Source organism: Mytilus californianus, unplaced genomic scaffold (assembly GCF_021869535.1).
Source record: "Mytilus californianus isolate M0D057914Y unplaced genomic scaffold, xbMytCali1.0.p SCAF_4, whole genome shotgun sequence".
NCBI lineage: Eukaryota > Metazoa > Mollusca > Bivalvia > Mytilida > Mytilidae > Mytilus > Mytilus californianus.
This window is the reverse complement of record NW_026262690.1, coordinates 108,549,035-108,569,364: the sequence shown is the minus strand read 5'-3', so window position 1 is coordinate 108,569,364 and position 20,330 is coordinate 108,549,035. Positions and strand designations below refer to the sequence as shown.

Below are 20,330 nucleotides of genomic sequence, written 5' to 3'. Positions count from 1 at the left end.
CTCAAATTATGTATTTGTTTCTGTCAACATGACGACCTCACTGTGCTTTGATGAAGAACAGCAATAAAAGCCCTTTTTAGTTTTGATGTCCCTTCTTATTTTACAGTTGGTGTTCTATTCAAACAATTACTGATCTTATATTGGCTGAACAGCGAATCATTTGATTCCGTCATATATGCTTTCATTTTATATGAAAGCAACCCATGCCGTATGAATTCAACAAATGCCGTATGAAAGCAATCCTGTTGATTGTAGAATTACTAGCATAGACAACTTGTTAAATCAACACTACGTTTCGAATTTATTCGTGTACTTTGTGCAAACGATTATGCTTTTGTTTTTCAAAATAGAAAAGGGGCCTCGGTGGCTAAGTGGTCTAAGTAGTTCTACTATTGTAATCACTATCCAGTCAACACTGAGGTTGTGAGTTCGAACCCCGCTCGTGCGGGTACACTCGACTCCAATCTTAATTGACTAGGATTGTCAGTTTTCCTATTGAAGGTCGGTGGTTTTCTCCGGGCACTCCGGCTTCCTCCACCTATAAAAACTGACCGCCACGAACTAGCCCAAATGTGGCGCTTAAAAGTGGCGTGAAAACACCAACAATCAATCAATCAAAATAGAAAATTTTGTTAATTGAAAAACAAGTATTGAATGTAGATGATTGATAAAAACATTTAACAATAATTAATATCCAATATGATAAATAAAAAAAATCAAGAAGATGTGGTATGATTGCCAATTAGAAAACTCTTAACAAGAGACCAAATGACGTAAAAGGTTAGCAACTATAGGTCATCGTACGGCCTTCAACAATGAACAACACCCATATCGCATAACAATATTATGAATAACAATGATTGAAATTTATAATAAATGCTTTACAAGCTATCTACTTTTAAAGCGACATCTGCATATGCAAATTATAGCGATATTTCGAATTAAAATTGATTTCGCGTGGAATGATACAGCTTTCATCTCACAAAACAATTTCTGACGAAGTTTTAATTGGAAGTTTTACTTTCAGATTCAAACTAAGAAAATATATATTTAATTTTATTTCGAAAATCTGTAAATATATAAGAATTGAATGCTGTGTATTTGAACATTTAAAAACGACTTGAAAGCACGTGACCATCACATTTTAAACAAGAGGCTCTCGCGCGCTTCAGGCAAAATGTGATGGTCATTTCCTTTCATTTCGTATAAATAAAAAAAATATCAGTTTTCAAATGATTAATCGCCAATATCGAGTCATATTTATGATTATTTAATCAAAACATGTATGGATGGATGTGTGTCCAGTGGCAAATATTACATGCAGATCAGAACGAGAACATGTTTCTGTGATGTGATTTGAATATGAACCTGCGTTGTATTTGACCAACTCGCTAAATCAATTTTTAACTGCGACGTGCTATTCACAATGTATCAGTCCAGTAATTTTCTGACTCCCACTGACCAGTCGTTGCAACGACATGCTTAGCGGAGAAACAGCTATCAACAATTTTTCAGTCTTTGGTTTGACACGGCCGGGAATCGAACACACGACTTCCCGCACTCGAGGAAGGCACGCTACCACGAAACCACTATACTGTTTACATTATAAACTGTTGACATAGATATATGTCTCGCCTTTCTGTAATTTTGATAGTATAGTGTAAATGTTAAAATTAAAATGGCAACACTTCAACATGTAAACTATGCAAATAGTTCAAAGTCAATAGACCATGACTGAGAGGTCGGGGTCAAATTATCTCCATGGATCGAAATGAAATGTACCAATGACAATACAATTGCACACTAAATATCATTAACCTTCCACTAGAGATACCCAATAAACTTACCTAATAAAAATACATGTAAACATTGCAAACGTTTCAAAGGCAATAGACCATGACTGATCATGAGGGGCCGTGGCCAAATAATCATCATGGAAATGAAATATGCCAATACTAATACAACTGCATACCAAATATCATTAACTTTCAACAAGTGGTTTCTCATAGATTGACCTTATCAAAAAGTAATACATGTTGTCTATGCAAAAGTTTCAAAGTCAATAGACCATGACTGAGGGGACAGGGCCAAATACGGCAATCGCCTTGGAAGTCAGATGCTCCAATACTATACAACTGTATAGCAAATGTCATTGGCCTACAAATAGTGATCCCCGATAAACTGACCTAATCATAAACTAAGTTATAGATATTTCATATCTTGCATGGTTGGCGCCGCCGGAAACAGCACGCCTAAGTCTCGCTTTTTCGACTTCGTCGAGGCAACAGAAACCAAAGCCAAAAAAATATTAATAAAAGTCCAATGAGTGATCCAGAAGAGTAAGCAGTGAATGTCTCTAATTAGATACCTTATCCAGATTTTACTCATGTCAAGTCACAGAAAAGTCATTTAAAAAAGAGGTTATTGTGTAGGCGAATTTCCAGTAATAATCGACGAAGTCACGACGAAAACCATAGAACTTGTGAAAAAAGGAGAAGAAACAAGTGGTAATACAATACCAGTCCACAAGACAAATAAAAACAGACATCACCATGGCCAAAGAGATAAACGACAATAGTCCGTAAAACATGTCACAGAAAACTAAAGACAGATGCTCTGGAAAGGTAGGCATTTCCTCCTCTACTATAGTGACATGCTCTGGAATGCGAAGTAGTCCCTCCTTCTCTGGAGTGACACCCGTCGTGATATTCATTGCCAGTACAAATTGTGCGAGAAGTTGCATCCAGTGTTCGAAGCAATCGAGGGGTTATGGCTTCAACAAAAAGAAACAAGATATACTGAAATACAGATTTCAAAAATGGTCAACCAAATCATGATCAAAGCAATCATGATATGAAACAATATTAAGCGCTGGAATATCATTTCAAATAGGAGATATATACTCCATATGCACGTGGGTACTGGTGGAATGTTGCTACACAGAAAAAGAAAAACTGAAATAATATCTTTTGCTGAAAAGTGGTCCAATAGTTGTCAACAGATTATAATTCGATACCTATATTTTGGCATTGCACAATGACAAGTATTTCTTGGACTGTTAATGACGTCTTTACATTAAATCCATTGTATGTTGGGTATGTACTGATTGATATTTAAGACTTAGATACATGATTTTTTTATTGGTTGTTATTCGCTTTGAAATTGCTTTTAGGAACTACGAGTACTCTCAGATCTCTTTTGTGTTTTTGGTGCATTGTATCAATCTGATGAGTCAAGCCCTATTCAACTGATTTTTAAAGTGTGTTCTCAAGTGTTTGTACTGTAACAACACTGTCCTAAGATTAGGGGCGAGTTTGGCACCAGTAAACATGTTTAACCCGCCACATTCGGTATGTGCCTGTAATTCAATTGTTGTCGTTTATTGCTGTATATCATATTTGGTTTTTTTTCGTTTATTGTTTTGTACATAAATCAGGCCGTTAGTTTTCTTGTTTGAATTGTTTTACATTTGTCATCTCGAGGCCTTTTATAGCTTACTATGCGGTATAGGTTTTGCTCATTGTTGAAGTCCGTACGGTGACTTTAGTTGTTAACTTCTACGTTATTTGGTCACTGATGGAGAGTTGTCTCATTGGCAATTATACCAAATATACTTAGTTTTACAATTCTCAATTTGTATACATATAAGTCAAGATATGGAGCAGACTAGACGGTCTCTATGGTATCCCATATTTCAAGTCCAAAGAGAAAGGTGCGATAAACAATCCAACGTTTGAATTACTAGTGAAAAGTAATCGTTTTAAGGTTCCTCCTTAAAAAGTAATTAAGGATGCACTTAGGTCGGGTATAGGAATTTTTGTCAGATGTTTGGACTCCTTGGTTTTTTTCCTACGATACATGGTAAAATATTTTGCCCCATAACACCCATTTTTCTTTTCATATAGGCCTTCAATAGCTCATAAAAGGTCATTTACCAAAATTTAGGCAGATTCTAGATTTCTTTTCTTTCGATTTGAGACCCAAATAATACCAATGCAAATATAAGGTAAAGGCTTATCCCGCCATTTAAAAAAATGAAAAATCTCGAAAAAGAGCTCCATAACCTATCAATATTTTTAGCTTATTTTGTTCCTGAACTAATGCTCTTCTGACTTAAAGTATCAGTTTTAAATTCTAGATATTTTTAATTTCACCTAAGTACATCCTTAATTTCATTAAATTTTATATGTGTGTTATGTATGGAACGCCACAGCTGTCTTATGTGGAACTCTGATATTACGTTATGTTGTTTTATTATTACTTGATGATATTTTGTCTTTACATAATATGGTTTTGGCATTACGTAATGATGTTTTGATATAACTCAATATGGAATAGTCATTACTTAATGATATTTCGATATTACACGATATGGTTTCGTATTGACTTGATATAGTTTTGTCATTACTTAATATGGTTTTATCATTACTCGATGTGGTTTCACCATTATTTAATGTGGTTGTGTCACCAGTGGCGGATTCAGAACTTTTCATAAGGGGGGGCCCGCTGACTGACCTAAGGGGGGCCCGCTCCAGTCATGCTTCAGTGATTCCCTAAATAATCAACCAAATTTTTCCTACGAAAGGGGGAGCCCGGGCCCACCAGCCCCCCCCAACCCCCCCAACCCCCCCCCCCCCCCCCCCCCCTGGATTCGCCTATGATCATTAGGCAATGTGGTTTTAACATTACTTGATGTGTATGTGACTTAACGTAATGTAGTTGTTTCATTACATGATGTGGTTTTGTTATTTCGTAATGATGATTTGCCAATTCTTTATATGGCTTTAACATTACGTAAGGATGTTTCAAAATTTGACGATTTTACACTACATGATGTGTTTGTTTCATTATTTGATGTGGTCCTGTCATTCTTTGACGTGGTTATCACATTACTTGATGAGGTAAAACCACGTGACCAAATTCGGAAAAACTAGTTCTATTTTTAAATAGATTTCCATGTTTTATGTCGCCTTGGATGAGTGTGGCCATCCATCGAGTTAGAGTTCAAATTAAAGTTCGGGTTACTGTTCGAGTTAAACTTTGATTTAGTCTTCGATTTCGAGTAAGAATTCCAGCCATTATTAGAATTAAAGTTCTAGTTAGCAATGAGTTTCGAGTTGAACTTCGAGTTTGAGTCACATTTAAAGGTAGAGTTCGAGTTACAATTCGACTTCAACTTTGAATTTGAGTCACCTTTTGAGGTAGAGTTCGAGTTAGACTCGAATTTGAGTCTCGTTTAGATTAAGATTTCGAGTTGAAATTCGAGTTATCTAATATGAGTTCGTATTCAAATTTTCTATCGTGGATCAAGGGCTTTTGTTCGGGCTTCCGAAAAGAGGGCTCAAGGGTATGCGTACAAAAGATAAACAATGTTACAGTATACAAAACACAACATAGAAATTGAAATAAAGTTAGATGTGGTGTGATTGCCAATGAGACAACTATACACCAGAGTTTAAATGCAGTGGATGTAAGCAATCATAGGCAACCGTACAGCCTTCAACACACCGTATAGTCCGCTACAAAAGGCCACCACGTGAAAATGTGAAACAATTCAAACGAGAAAACTACCGGTCTAATTTATAACTAAACAATCTACGAAAAACAAATATGACACACATGAAACAACGACAACCATTGAACTACAGACTCCTGACTTGGGGCAGGCACATAAAGAAAGTGCACGTGGCGGAGTTTAACATGTATGTATGTGAGCGCTAAACCCTAACCTAACCTCGGACTGTAGTGTAACAGCACAACATAAGAAAAAAATGTGAAAAACAGTTTCAATTGGCTTAACTCAATAAATCGGTATGACTGGGTAATATAAATCCATCGGGGTGATCTCGGGTGCTCAGGAAGGGTAAGCAGATTCTGCTCAACGTGTGGCACTCGTCGTGTTATTCGTAAAAGTACAAACCCAGTGATTTGGTTTTATGTGGTAGTTCAAATTCGAGGAAAAGATGACGGGATTGTGGTTACGACAACTGGAACATATCCGTCGTCACCTGTGAAACAGATATTCCAAAAAAGTTTGTGTTTTTCAATTAGTGCGAGGTATATCTGAGAATGCAATTTATAATAAAATGCTCCGGCTGGGCGCAGCTTGATACGACCACAGAGGTCGAACCTTGAACTGTTGGGGCAAGTATGGACACAACATTCAAGCTTGATACAGCACTGAATTTGGATTGTGATTAAACATTTGACACAGCATAGGTTTCTGACACAGAATGAATGTGGTCTAAGAATTTATTTTTTTTTTAATTTATCTATTCAAACCATATCATTATTATTTGCTTTTATATATAAATCAGAAATAACCAATTTAAAATGGAAAATTCAAAAAAAAAAAAATCCCCCCTCAAATTTTTTGAACCCCCTTATGATTCATCACCCCCAAACTCAATCCCAGCCTTCCCTTTGTGTTACAATGTATGGTGCCTTGCAGTACAATTTCAGAGAGATCCGTACAATTGAACACAAGTTATTGTCTGGAAACTAGAAAAAATGCGTTTTTTTGCCCCTTTTTGGCCCCAAATTCCTAAACATTTAGGGCAATTACCCCCAAACTCAAACCCAGTTTTCCCTTTGTGATATGGAACCTTGTTGTACAATTTCATAAGGATCCATACACTTGTTATATTAAAATTTTGTCTCTTACACACAAGTTATTGTCCTGAAACTAGAAAAATGCGTTTTTTTGCCCCTTTTTGGCCCCTAATTCCTAAAATTTGGAGGCAATTACCCCAAATCAATCCCAGCCTTCCCTTTGTGGTATGGTACCTTGCAGTACAATTTCAGAGAGATCCATACACTTGAACACAAGTCATTGTCTGGAAACTAGAAAAATGCTTATTTTTGGCCCCCTTTTGGCTCCTTATTCCTTATTGTTTTGGGCAATTACCCCCAAACTCAATTCCAGCTTTCCCTTTGTGATATGGAACCTTGTAGTACAATTTCAGAAAGATCCATACACTAACACACAAGTTATTGTCCTGAAACTAGAAAAATGCTTGTTTTTTTGCCCCTTTTTGGCCCCTAATTCCTAAAATTTTGAGGCAATTACCCCCAAAATCAATCCCAGCCTTTCCTTTAGTGGTATGGTACCTTGCAGTACAATTTCAGAGAGATCCATACACCTGAACACAAGTTATTGTCTGGAAACTAGAAAAATGCTTATTTTTGGCCCCCTTATTCCTAAACGTTTTGGGCAATTACCCCTTAACTCATTTCCAGCTTTCCCTTTGTGATATGGAACCTTGTAGTACAATTTCAGAAAGATCCATACACTTACACACAAGTTATTGTCATGAAACTAGAAAAATGCTTGTTTTTTGCCCCTTTTTTGGCCCCTAATTCCTAAAATTTTGAGGCAATTACCCCCAAAATCAATCCCAGCATTCCTTTTATGATATGGAACCTTGTGGTACAATGTCAGAGAGATCCATACACTAACACACAAGTTATGTCTGGAAGTTACAAAAATGCTTATTTTTGGCCCCTTTTTGGTCCCTAATTCATTAACTGTTGGTACCATAACCCCCAAAATCAATCCCAACCTTCCTTTTGTGGTATTGAACCTTGTGGTAAAATTTCATAGAGATCCATTAACTTAAACTAAAGTTAGAGTGCGAAAACTAATGTGTCTTCGGACGACGACGACGACGCCGGACGACGACGACGACGACGACGACGACGACGCCGACGTCATACCAGTATACGACCACAAAATTTTTTGGCGGTCGTATAAAAATAAAAGATTGATATTCGTGTATGTTCAAATGATCATACACGCTAAAAAAAAATCGGAGAATTCTTATTTTATAGAATTGACGCTTTGTCGCTTAGTCCGATCCCCCCATTTCCCTGTAACTTTAGTGTGAGTTGATTTAAAGTGTCTCATTTGTTAACCATAAAGTACAAGTCTTTTGATTTGTGTCGAGCCTTCGACATTGATTTAGCGGCAGTGAGACACAACAAACCTATATTACGTCGTCGGTAGTGGCGTCGGCGTCTTCGTCATTTAGATCGTTAGGTTTCTCATTTGAATTGTTTTCACAGTTTTCATTTCGGGACCTTTTATAGCTTACTATGTGGTATGGGTTTTGCTCATTGTTAAAAACCATACAGTCACTATATAAATAACACATAGCTGAGAGGGTGATAGAGCAGATTGTTACCCCGAGAAAACATTGTCAACTGAGGCGAAGCCAAGGTTGACAATGTCTTTTCGAGGGGTAACAATCTGCTCTATCACCCTCTCAGATATGTGTTATTTAATTTATTATACTGAATGTTCTGTTATTACTGTCGATTAAATTTCAAATTCAAAGTAATAAACTATGACGTCTTGTACATAACAACCATCCGTATTTAATAAAGCGCACACTTGATCAAGCGTCTCCGTGAAGGGTAATAGAGTATTTACCATAGAATAGAGTAAATTAACACCCTCGTATAAGCCAATCAAAATATTGCATTTTTACGCAAATAAATCTGAACAACTCGAACTTTAATATGAACTTTACCTCAATGGATAGCGATACTCATCCAAAGCACATTAAACAAACGACTTATGGAAATCGGTTTAAAAATAGAACATATTTTTTTCCGAAATGGTCACGTGGTTTTACCTCATTAAGTAATGTGATAACCACATCAAAGAATGACAGGACCACATCAAATAATGAAACCGTGAAACACATCATGTAGTGTAAAATCGTCAAATTTTGAAACATCATTACGTAATGTTAAAGCCATATAAAGAATTGGCAAATCATCATTACGAAATAACAAAACCACATCATGTAATGAAACAACTACATTACGTTAAGTCACATACACATCAAGTAATGTTAAAACCACATTGCCTAATGACACAACCACATCGAGTAATGACAAAACCATATTAAGTAATGACAAAACTATATCAAGTCAATACGAAACCATATCGTGTAATATCGACATATCATTAAATAATGACTATTCCATATTGAGTTATATCAAAACATCATTACGTAATGTCAAAACCATATAATGTAAAGACAAATATCATCAAATAATAATAAAACAACATAACGTAATATCAGAGTTCCACATAAGACAGCTGTGGCGTTCCATAGTTATGGGTTTTGCTCATTGTTGAAGGCCACACAGCTTCCTATAGTTGCTTACTTTTACATCATCTGGTCTCTGGTGGAGAGTTGTTTTATTGGCAATCATATCTAATTTTTATATTCAGTATATTTTTTTGACATTTCCTTTATTCTCTCCCAGCACTTGTCATTTTTATTTAGAAATACAGATTGGTTAAGATTGAATCATGAACAAGCATTCTGTGAGTATCGCCTGGAAAATACATAGTCCCCTACCGGTTAAAAATTCATTGTACTGGAACATAATGCTAACTTGATCTATAACTTGTCATGGTGTAAACTATATAACAAATAACAGGTCAATATCTTCAAGCATGAGGAAAAAGGTAAGGAAGACTGATTATTTGAGTGAATTTTTTAGTACAAGGACCATAACTCTGCACAAATTCATTAGACCGGACCAAAATTCGAACTTGATCTGTAACTTGTCATGATAAAACTATATATCAATCATCAAATCAATATCTTCAAGCATGACAAAAAAAAGTGCGGAAAACTGATTATTTGAGTGAATTTTCTGAGTTCAAGGACCATAACTCTGCACAAAATCACCACACCGAAACAAAATTCGAACTTGTCATGATAAAACAATACACCAAATATCAAATCAATATCTTCAAGCAGGAAGAAAAAAAGTGTGGAAAACTGATTGGCAGGACTGATGGACAGACAGACAGACAGACAGAGTGTAAACCTAAAGTCCCCTTCGACTTCGTTGGTAGGGGACTAATAAGACACCAAAATGAACTGTGAGGTTAACAGTAAATTGAATATATAAAATTACATAGAAGCAGAAACCTGTAGAAGATGTTTATATAATATACAAATACATGTATCACGTTAGTGTATCAGTATACTGTCCAATAAAAACATTATGGTGTTTGGTGGGGTTCCTGTTGCTCAACCTTTAGCTTTCTGTGTTGTGTTTTGTAGACTGTTGTATCAACTTAGTCATATATAGTTGTTCCCCCCCCCCTTTTTTTGTCATGGCATTGTCAGTTTCTTTTCTACTTATGAGTTTGAATATCCCTTTGGTATCTTTCACCTGTAGTACCTGGGACCAATAGATAAATTTGTGTCTAAGTCCAATATATGGCTTTAAACACCCCTAGATAGATTATCAGTATATAGGAATAGCTGATTGTAAGATAAATCTGTGCATGTAATAGGCCGTGACTTCATAGTTAAAATGGAGGCAGAAAACAACCACAGCTATATAATGATACTTAAGTTTATTATAAATATAGAACCATTTTCACCCCTGAAGCTATAAACACTGCACAATGAAAAACATAATAAATATTTACACAAAATCCCAAAGTAATAGTACTAATGATTTGGTTGCCATAACAACCTGACAACAAATTTAAGTGTCACCTACAGAGTGTTACAAAATAATAACCTTTGAAGGTATATCAATTATAGTCATCAATATATGATGAACTCATTGATGGCCTTAGTATTGGAAGTAAACAATCTCGGTTGATGGAGAGTCATCTATAAGTTATGAGGGTTTGAATGGGGTTTACAGGATAGAGAATCATAGGCAAAATCTGAAGAATAAATGACCCCAAAAAATATAGAATGGAGAATAATGGGGAGCTAAAATAGAAAATAACGGGCAAAATAAATAAAGAATAGAGGGAAAATGATATCAAATATAAAGAATAAAGAAATAAAGGATCCACATCTAGACCCTCATTTATTGTTGATTAAATACCTAATTACAGTATTTATGCTTGTTGATTAAAAACAGACTATCCTTTCACAGCACTAATTAGCAGAAGAAAATATCAGGTCAATTTTTTATAAACAATCTGAAATCATTAAGGAAATTTGAATTTTTGGGTGCTTGTAGATAAAGTGTGGACACATGAAAATGTGTTAACACTATTGCGTCTCAACTTCAAGGAAAATTAAAATTAATATGAAGATCATTAAAAAGACATTTTCATTCTAGTTTCCAAATTGATGAAAATACAAGAATCACATTTGATGTCTAGACAAAACTACAATGTTAACAACAAAAATTATCTGTTATGTTTGTAAAGATTGTGGACTCATGAATCAAAGAAATTATTGTTTTGCAATGAAAAAGCTGAGGTGCGATCAGGCTGTATATTATGTGTAACTGTAAAAGATCATTTGATGTCTAAAATTTACTTGTAGATTTTACTGTATACAATGGAAAAAAAAACCATTTTACAGTAAATCATTATTTATAATCCAGAATATAAAATGTGGTTGATTGACAGTGAGACCCCTGTCTACTTCCTAAGACCAAACACCATGAAGTTCAATACATACACATGTACCTTAAATAAAACAGATATAACCCTGCTATACAAATAAATCCCAATTCATCTTCAGGTCAACACAAATCTTCAACAATAAACAATAAAGAAGTGTTTATAGGACTGGTATACAATATTTTAAGGTCTAAATTTCTCAAAGTCCAGACAACTCTGACAAGTTTGAATACATTCAAAAGGGAAAATTTGAAGATCTGAAATCAACATGATAACTCTCAGTATATTACTATGTCATGATAAAAACTTTTTAAATCTGATCTGTGAAAAGCAACCGCTATGATGTTACATGCTGTATATTTCTTATCACAGTGTCCATAGAGATATTTGTTGACCATGAAGGATAAAAAAGCATGAAACCATTTTATGTCCACCTTAAAAATATATTATTTATTTAAAGCCCAGATATATAGATAGTCTCACTTGATGATTTGTCTACATGAATTATATACTTGAATTCCCATGGGTAAAATGTATATGCATGAGATGGAACCTTAATTATCAGGTACCCCACATTTTGTTCACTGACATTTTGCAGTTTATTTAATTGATTTGAAAATTAGAGATTATTCATTTGAAAAATAGAGATTATTTATATATGATTTGAAAATCAGAGATTATTTATTTGAAAATTAGAGATTATCATTTGAAAAATAGAGATTATTTTATATGATTTGAAAAATAGAGATTATTTTATATGATTTGAAAATTAGAGATTTTTAATATATGATTTGAAAATTAGAGATTATTCATATATGATCTGAAAATTAGAGATTATTCATGTGATCTGTACATTACAACTGTGATTCCAAAAGTATAAATTCCTTTTCTGTGGAAAAAAATTGTGCAACTTTATTACACTTCACATCGATTAATCATTAAATTTGGCCTATAAAAAGTGTAATTTAACAGGATAATATACTAGAGGAAATCCAAAAAAGAAATGTAAACTGCTGGAGACAACAAAGAATCTGAAAGGGACTGATACACATGTCATCACAAAAAAAATATTTTGCTTCAAGCCAATACCTCTAACTGAAACCCTACTGTGTCACATTCTGTTTATTGTCACCAGGTATTTTTTACTTCTATAGCTGTTGGCAATTAAAGGTAAAACCATAAAACCATTTATGCCTACTAAAAATATATGATTAATTTAAACCTAGATATATATTAGATAGCCTTACTTGATGAGTTCTTACGTAAACTATAAAATTATATTCCCATAGGAAAATATGTATATTTATCAGATAATGCTGTGAAATTATTATTGCATGATGTAGCCCCAAATATTTCATTGACAAATATTATTACTTTAATAAAAAATATTAATTATGGTTTCAGAGTAATAAATCCATGTAATGTGATTAAAACAGTGTAATTATTTATCATTTTTCAATCCATAAATAACCTGCTTTTTGCGTTCTGTTTGATTTTTTCCTATAAAACGTGTAATTGTATACGATAAAACGCAATGGAAATGTACATTGTTAATGATTACAATCAACCAGTTAAAGAAACCAATGAGACATGTGTTCATGTAATGTTAGTAATGGCTTAAAAATACTATAAAATCATTTTGCGTAGACACAATGGTAAAGCTATTCAATATATATATAAAAAAAATCCTTAGTATACCGTAAACTATACATAATATATGTCATTGTATGAAAGTAGAACATAGCAGGGGTGTGCCCTCAAAATTAAAAGAAACCTTTACCACCTTTTACACAAAAGATTGCTGTTAACAGCCTTTTAACATGAAAACATGTGAAATACAATTTGTAAACATGTAATTTGAAAAAAAAACAGTTTTTTTGGTCATCCTTATAAAATACTAGTTTGGCATGGTTGGTACTGATTTGAATATACAAGAATATAAATTTTATAAACTTAACTAAATTCGAGTTTCTTTCTTGAAACGGTTATGAAATTAGACATCTTGTACCTCTGACAACCCCAGGGAAATTTGGGACAGACAAGATTACAATTATAATAAGCAGTCCTAGCTGTGTGATAAAGTGTTGAAAGTTATATAATTCAACATAGTATGGAATCCACATTGGTATGCAAATGTTCGGATTGACTGAAAATGTATACAGCCAGATACGGCTGGTTACATTGTTACAGTTTATTAAAAGGTTAACATCTGTGTATTCAATACTTTTTGACCTTTGTCAAAATTATAAATCAAATATAATAAATGAAAAAAAATATCATAAGTAATCTCCATTTAACACCACACAGTAGAATCTATTTTCTCTTCCAGAGCAAAGGGAGACAACAACTCTCAAATAAATCATAATTCTTGATCAACATGATCACAAGGGAGATAATTACCATATTTTCCACTGGCTCTTTTCTAAAAAGCAATTTAACAGCAAAAACCATAATCTTGTAGAATATTTGCATTTAATAATTGACCTTTATTTGCTGTCATCAGGTATGGTGCATTTAAGTTATGAGCTACCATTTTTGAAAATATGGAAATATTTTTTTTTATAAATTTGAAAAACTTCAAGTGGGTGCTTCGAAACATGGCCCCTTACTATCAAACAAACACAATTTTTTTGCTAATTATTTAGTGTTACAGAAGATTTCTTTTCTTCGCAAACCTTCTTTTAGTTTAAAAATAATTGTCAACGACAAATTCGCCAGTTTCAAAGTACCCTAAAAAACTCTCATTTATTGAATAAACAGCATATTTTTTCCATCGAAATGGAAACAATATCTCTAATGAGAATCTTTACTGATGATTAAAATCTATTTCTACTTAAATTAATGAATATATCGAAATCAAATAATCATTCATAAAAGACAGAAAAAAAATATAAAAAAATAATTATGATGCAATGACAACAAAGGGAAATAACTCACATAAAAATGAAATAATATAATATAATACATCTCTCAATAACATATACACATATCAATACATGGAATGTTCTCGTTCATTTCACAGCTTATGTTTATAGCACCTTTTATTGCACATACAAAAGCTAAAAAAAAATTATATAACTATTTTCGTTCTCTCATCTATAAAATTGTCAGCTAAAAATAATGAACTTTGTTGAAAGAAAGATCATTTCTACATAAAATATCAAATAAGTGAAAGAAACATTTATTCTGCAAATACTTTAATCCAAGAATAAATCTGAGTTATCCCTCTTTTCCCATATTGGATGAATTCTGATTAAATACTGAATCATCTCCACTTGATATTGATTAAATTGATAGCTATATCTTTTTATAGTTTGATATAAATCAGATAATGGCTGTAACTGTTCACTTGAACAATTACCTAGAGAGTCTTTTTATTATATGATTCAACATGGCTTTCTGACAGATATCTTTCATCACAACTATATTTATTAAGTGTTTATTTCAGTGTAACTACAATGCTCCTTGGAATTGAATCATATCATGTACGATTTGAATCATCAGTTTCTATCCAAAAATTAGATTTTCAATAGAGAGTGATATATATATATATATATATATATATATATAAAAAATCAGTCTTGTAAATAATACTTTGACAGCTGCTTGTGGTAGGAATAATTGTCTTCAGGAGAGAGGCAATACATTTTTTTAAAAGTTCAGCTTCTGATGTATTTTTAACAGAAAAAAATAATATAACAGCTGTGACCACTTCTGTGATTAACATGGGGCTGTATACTTAACTGTGTAATTAATCAGAAACAATGGTATTTTGGCCATTGGCCTTAATCCATTTCAATCTTTACTGAATTTTATTATTGGACATTACCCTTTGGTCAAAAAGAAGCCTCTGTCCAATTTAAAATAAATCTATTTGGATTTACTGTATTTATTCACCATGTATCAAAACTTTAATATAAGACCTATAAGTAAGCAATTGTTTACAACATGAACTTGCAGTATTGCTTTGTCTTGCCTGCATTACTTTCATCAAATGTAAAACAATAAAGGAAATTTAACCAACTCCCTTTTGGATAATTTTTTTTATAAAATTTACCAGATCTACACACAGGCTGTGAAATGACTTAGGAATTAACAAATGGAAGCACCATAATTTGTCATTACCAATAATAAAATACACACCACAAATCAAGTGTTCCCACAATTTTCCAATGGACTCGTATAATATACTGAAATTGTCCTTATATAAGCCCTTTCTCTATGATGTAGAGAAATCTGTATTCATTTTTACATGATTGCAAAAAAGTTTGTTTTGTCTGAATTTTCACATTTGATATGTCCCTTTTTTATCACATAAATTATCACCTACAAAAAGATATCCAACATAATTCCCCTAATTTATAACACACTTTTGCAATAAGTGTAGAAAAGTTCCACATGATAAAATAATAAAGATGTGATATTCAATTATATCAGAATACATGATCAGACATATCATTGTAGACCAGATGGAAGCTGTAAATCCAAAAGAGAATACAGATTCAAAGATTTCTGATAAGCTTCAAAACAGAGGTTTAACTTTTCAAGCCTATCTTTTCGCAGGTGTTTGAAATATTAGAAAATACTTGGACATGAAACAGAGGTTTTAACTTTGATAGCCTGTCTTTTCCCAGGTGTTTGAAATATTAGAAAATATTTGGACATGAAATAGAACATAAATAAAATCTAACAAACGATCACAGAATGATTTTGTAGGTTGCTAGTTCCATAACAGGAATGTTCAAAGGATCTTTTATTACCAGTGCTTTACTTCTGTTGTACAGATGTGTAAGAGTTGTCTCTCTTGCACCACTTATTGTCAAGTCTGGTAAAATGGAAGACAAAGTTACATCCTTATTTAAAGGACACTGAAGATAATTTGCATTAAATCCACATTTATATCCTCTACGATGTAAAATTAAGCTGGTTCCATCATAATCAAGGTCAGAGTTCACCAAGTTTTTCAAACTGACCAATGAAATATCACAGGGTAAAGATTGACTTGCTATATCAAAGCTCGGTCTAATGACCTCAGAGTTAATTGTTGTGTAGAACACTGCAGGTGGTTGCTGAAGTGCTTCATTAATTATCAAGGCTGACAATGATGAAGATGTTGTCATTGGTTCCGGTTCTGTGTTGTCTCTATATTCTATCTGTAAAATGAATTCGCTGAGTGTTGGTTTGTTGTCTGTGACCCCCTGTCCGAGTCCTTTATTATCATCGTACATTAACTGTCTATCTAACATGATTTCTATTTCTCCTTGATGTAAACTTGCCACGCCATGAGCTTGTCCTGTGTGGACAGTTACACGTTTGGAAGAATCTTCGATAATACTCATAGTAGTCATAGGGAAATAATTAGCTGCTATCCCAATTTCGGATTTAGTTCTGCGTTTTATCAACTGGTACCCATTCTGATCACTATAATACTGAAGATTTGCGTTCATAACATCTGTATGCATTCTCATTATAATTTCCCAGTCTTTCGTTTTAGATGCATGCATATCTACAACATTCTGTATGTGAAAGTTTTGGCCTTGTTCTGTTGGCACTTTGTAAAGAATAACTGTATGATGAACTATTGGATGTAAAACCTCTATTTTTGACATAAGGGGCCCTTCTGTTACTCGTACAACAGGTTGACCCCAGACATTAGGTAACGGATTTGCCTCCCCTTTCGGAAAAAATATATATGCACCACTACCTCTTGATATGTAATACATAAATTGTATTTGAATATTTGTGACATTTCCTGTCCTTTTATCTAGCACTTTCTGTAAAAGTCCTGTAACAGGGTCAAATTCTCCCAAAACAAAGTCATTTTCTATTCGTAATTTCTGACTTTGTTTTGGTTGGAATACGGGACGATTCTGAGCAAACTTTAAATTTGGTGCAACATCTAACTCCATTGAATTGTAAACACTCAGTAAAGAAGGATACATTTCCTTACATGCACCTTTTCTCAATAAAAATGTGTGTATTCCAAGAGGAGGTAACTCTACCAAAAATGTAATTTCAAACTTTGATGTAGAAACAGAAACTTTAGAAATCCATACTGGATTTAGTTGATATGACATAACTTTCATATTTCTATCCAAAACTTGTAAATTATCAGTGTTAACTATCAAAGAAATTAACATATTTCTATTTTTAGGTAGTGGATTGAACACAACTATGGTGGTTCCTGAATCGGAAATTGAGATGGTCCGTTGACTTGTTCTGACATTAAACTTTTGTCTAACGAGATCTGGTGATAGAATTAATGGAGATGTAAATTGTCCTTTTGTCAATAAAGTCTGCAGAGCCATACTCATAACTTTTTGGGTGTCATTATAAGCTTCTAAAAGTTTGCTTTCATAATTTTCCATAACATAATCTTTTGATGTTCCAGTTATTGCATCATGATGTAAAAATAGTCCCAAGTGTCGTCTGGCTTGCTGTAAAAGTGAAGCAGTGTCATGAGAGTGTGCAAACTTCACATTCCATTTGTTGCAGTAGCCAAATGCAAGAGTATTGAGAATATCGGCAGTTCTCAAATTTGATTCAACTTCACGTGAGAAGCGCTTATCAAATGGCCTTGTACTGTAATATCCTGTCCAATAAAGATAATTTTGATCAGAGTAAGGAAAAAAATCTCCTGCTAACGTTGGAAAACTCTTTTTCTTACCTTCTCTTTTGAGAAGTGAAAAATAATCAGCAACTGTTCCAAACTGTACATTGATGTTCCAGTCTTTTCTAGAATTTAAATACCTCATCAATCGTTGGTAGTTATTGTACTGTTCATCCCATTCGTGCAAAGAATCATATCTAAAATCATCCCCTATTGGCACAAGAATTGTATTATATGCATACAAGCTGGATTTCTTACGGAATTGCTGGTATAAGAAATTGGCCATTTTATCAATATTGGCACCTGTTATTTTCCTTTTGGCATAGGACTTTTTCTCAGGATTATCAGAATGACAGAAATCAAATTGAAAACAAACATACGGATCAGGTCCACATGTATATTGAAAACTATATAACATGTACGGCATCACATGGCATAAAATATCATTTTTGCCAGTCATATCCCATGGTTGGTGCCAGTTATACTCCAAACTTTTAACTGATGCAAGGGCACCTTTCGTTGCCTGATGAATCCTTTGTATGACCATATTATCTATGCCTGATTTTTTAAGTATATATGGTATTGTCCCAGAATGTCCAAATGGATCTATTGACCAGCTGTTGTGAGGTTTTACATGTAAGTTTTCATGAAGCCATAAATGTCCTTCCATAAGTTGATCGATCACTGAAACATAATGGGTTGAGGCCTCGTCTGGCATTACCCAGCCTCCTAACACAATCTCTAACTGTCCACGCTTCACTAAATTCCGAACATGAACTTTCGTATCGTCTTCTAGTTCATTCCACCACATGCTGAGAAACACTGATTCAGCCCATACAAAAGTCATATTTGGATATTGTTTTAATTTGATCACCATATTATTTAGAATTTTCTTTGTCGTGTAAATATAGTATTCTTCCAAAGTCCGCAACCAACCAGCATCGTTGTGAGAATGTGGAATCAAAATGACATTTAATTTTTCTGGAATGTCGTCAGGATCAAAAGATTTGGTAGGCAGTTCATACTGACCATTGCTAAGTGTATCATATCTAGCTTTGTCACGGAGATACAGCGATGTCAAGTTGGAAAATGACTCGAGGTTGTCCAGCACACGGCACTTCTGTTGGTCTGGTTCTTGCCAATCATAATGAGTTAGATGAAGAGGAGATTCACGGAGACTGACTTTTATATGTTCTGAATCTTGGAGATTTACAAGGTGAACATTTACAAGGAATATCAGGTAAACGACAACAATTAGACTTGTAGCTGCAATACATACAAGACGCTGCTGAAATTTCATGCTGCCATCTTGTTGAAACAACGGCTTCTCCAACCAGCCTGAAAAAAACAACAACATGTTAGTTCACAATTATCATATCAATAAAACAAGATCTAAGTTTATGAACAAACCAAAAGTCAAGATGTCATCGCACAGTCTTAAAACAACCAAATTCTATGATGGTAGGCTTTGTATTGTCCCAAAACAAACACTTAAACAAATATCTGACATCTTATGTAGGCCAAATTACTAAATGGGCCAAAAACATTAGATCAGGCCATTATACAAAATTACCTAGATTCACACCCCTTTCTACAGAACCAAATTATTTTGTTATATTACATAACACTACAGGGAGATGACTCTGTAAAAATCAGCTGAATGTTTCAAATACATTCTATTGTTAAGGAAATATTAAGGTAGATTCATGGTATACCGCCATCTTGGATTGTACAATCGCCGTACAAAATCGGTCTAGTTATTTGCCCAAATCTGCAAATTTGGAGACAGATTTGCAATTTTATGCTTAGACTGTTTATTTATATAAAGAACACTTGGTGATTTATTGTATAATTCAAAACATTTAAACAAATACCTTTTTTTTTGTTTTTATAATCATTTTTTTAAATGAGCCATTTCAGGGGAAATAACTCTTTTAGTAAACAATTTATACTGCACTAATAGGGAAATTTTTAATTTCTACTTGTAGCAAGAAAACAAGTTTGGTGACACCATTTTTTCTTTTTCTTTTCTTAAAACATATTATGAAACCTATCTTCTCACAATTTATTTCAAAATTCTATCTCATAGAATTTTTCTTATGCACACAAATGTGTTTTTTCATGAACAATCTAACCAAATTTAGGCTATTTTCAACGACTCATAGCTTGAAAAATAGCACGGTGACCCATACTTTTTATTACATTTTTGAAAAAAGCATACTAAAATCTTCATTTTGGCAAATTATAATAAAATTCTGTCTCAAAAAATATATACTTATGATCTACCTTAAGCTTCTCAATGATTAAAATTAG

At 33.5% G+C, this 20,330-nt stretch overlaps 1 protein-coding gene across 15 annotated transcripts in view; it reads right to left on the bottom strand.

The window, feature by feature from the left end:
• Positions 1 to 10,373: 10,373 nt before the first annotated feature.
• LOC127739055 (alpha-mannosidase 2-like) overlaps positions 10,374 to 20,330 on the bottom strand; it is a 231,115-nt gene continuing 221,158 nt past the window's right edge. For all 15 annotated transcript variants that reach the window (XM_052250612.1, XM_052250613.1, XM_052250616.1 and 12 more), the window contains one exon: positions 10,374 to 19,355. In XM_052250612.1, coding sequence (XP_052106572.1) covers positions 16,105 to 19,317 — 3,213 coding nt within the window. In that variant the 5' untranslated portion in view covers positions 19,318 to 19,355 and the 3' untranslated portion in view covers positions 10,374 to 16,104. The remainder of the gene's footprint in view (positions 19,356 to 20,330) is intronic.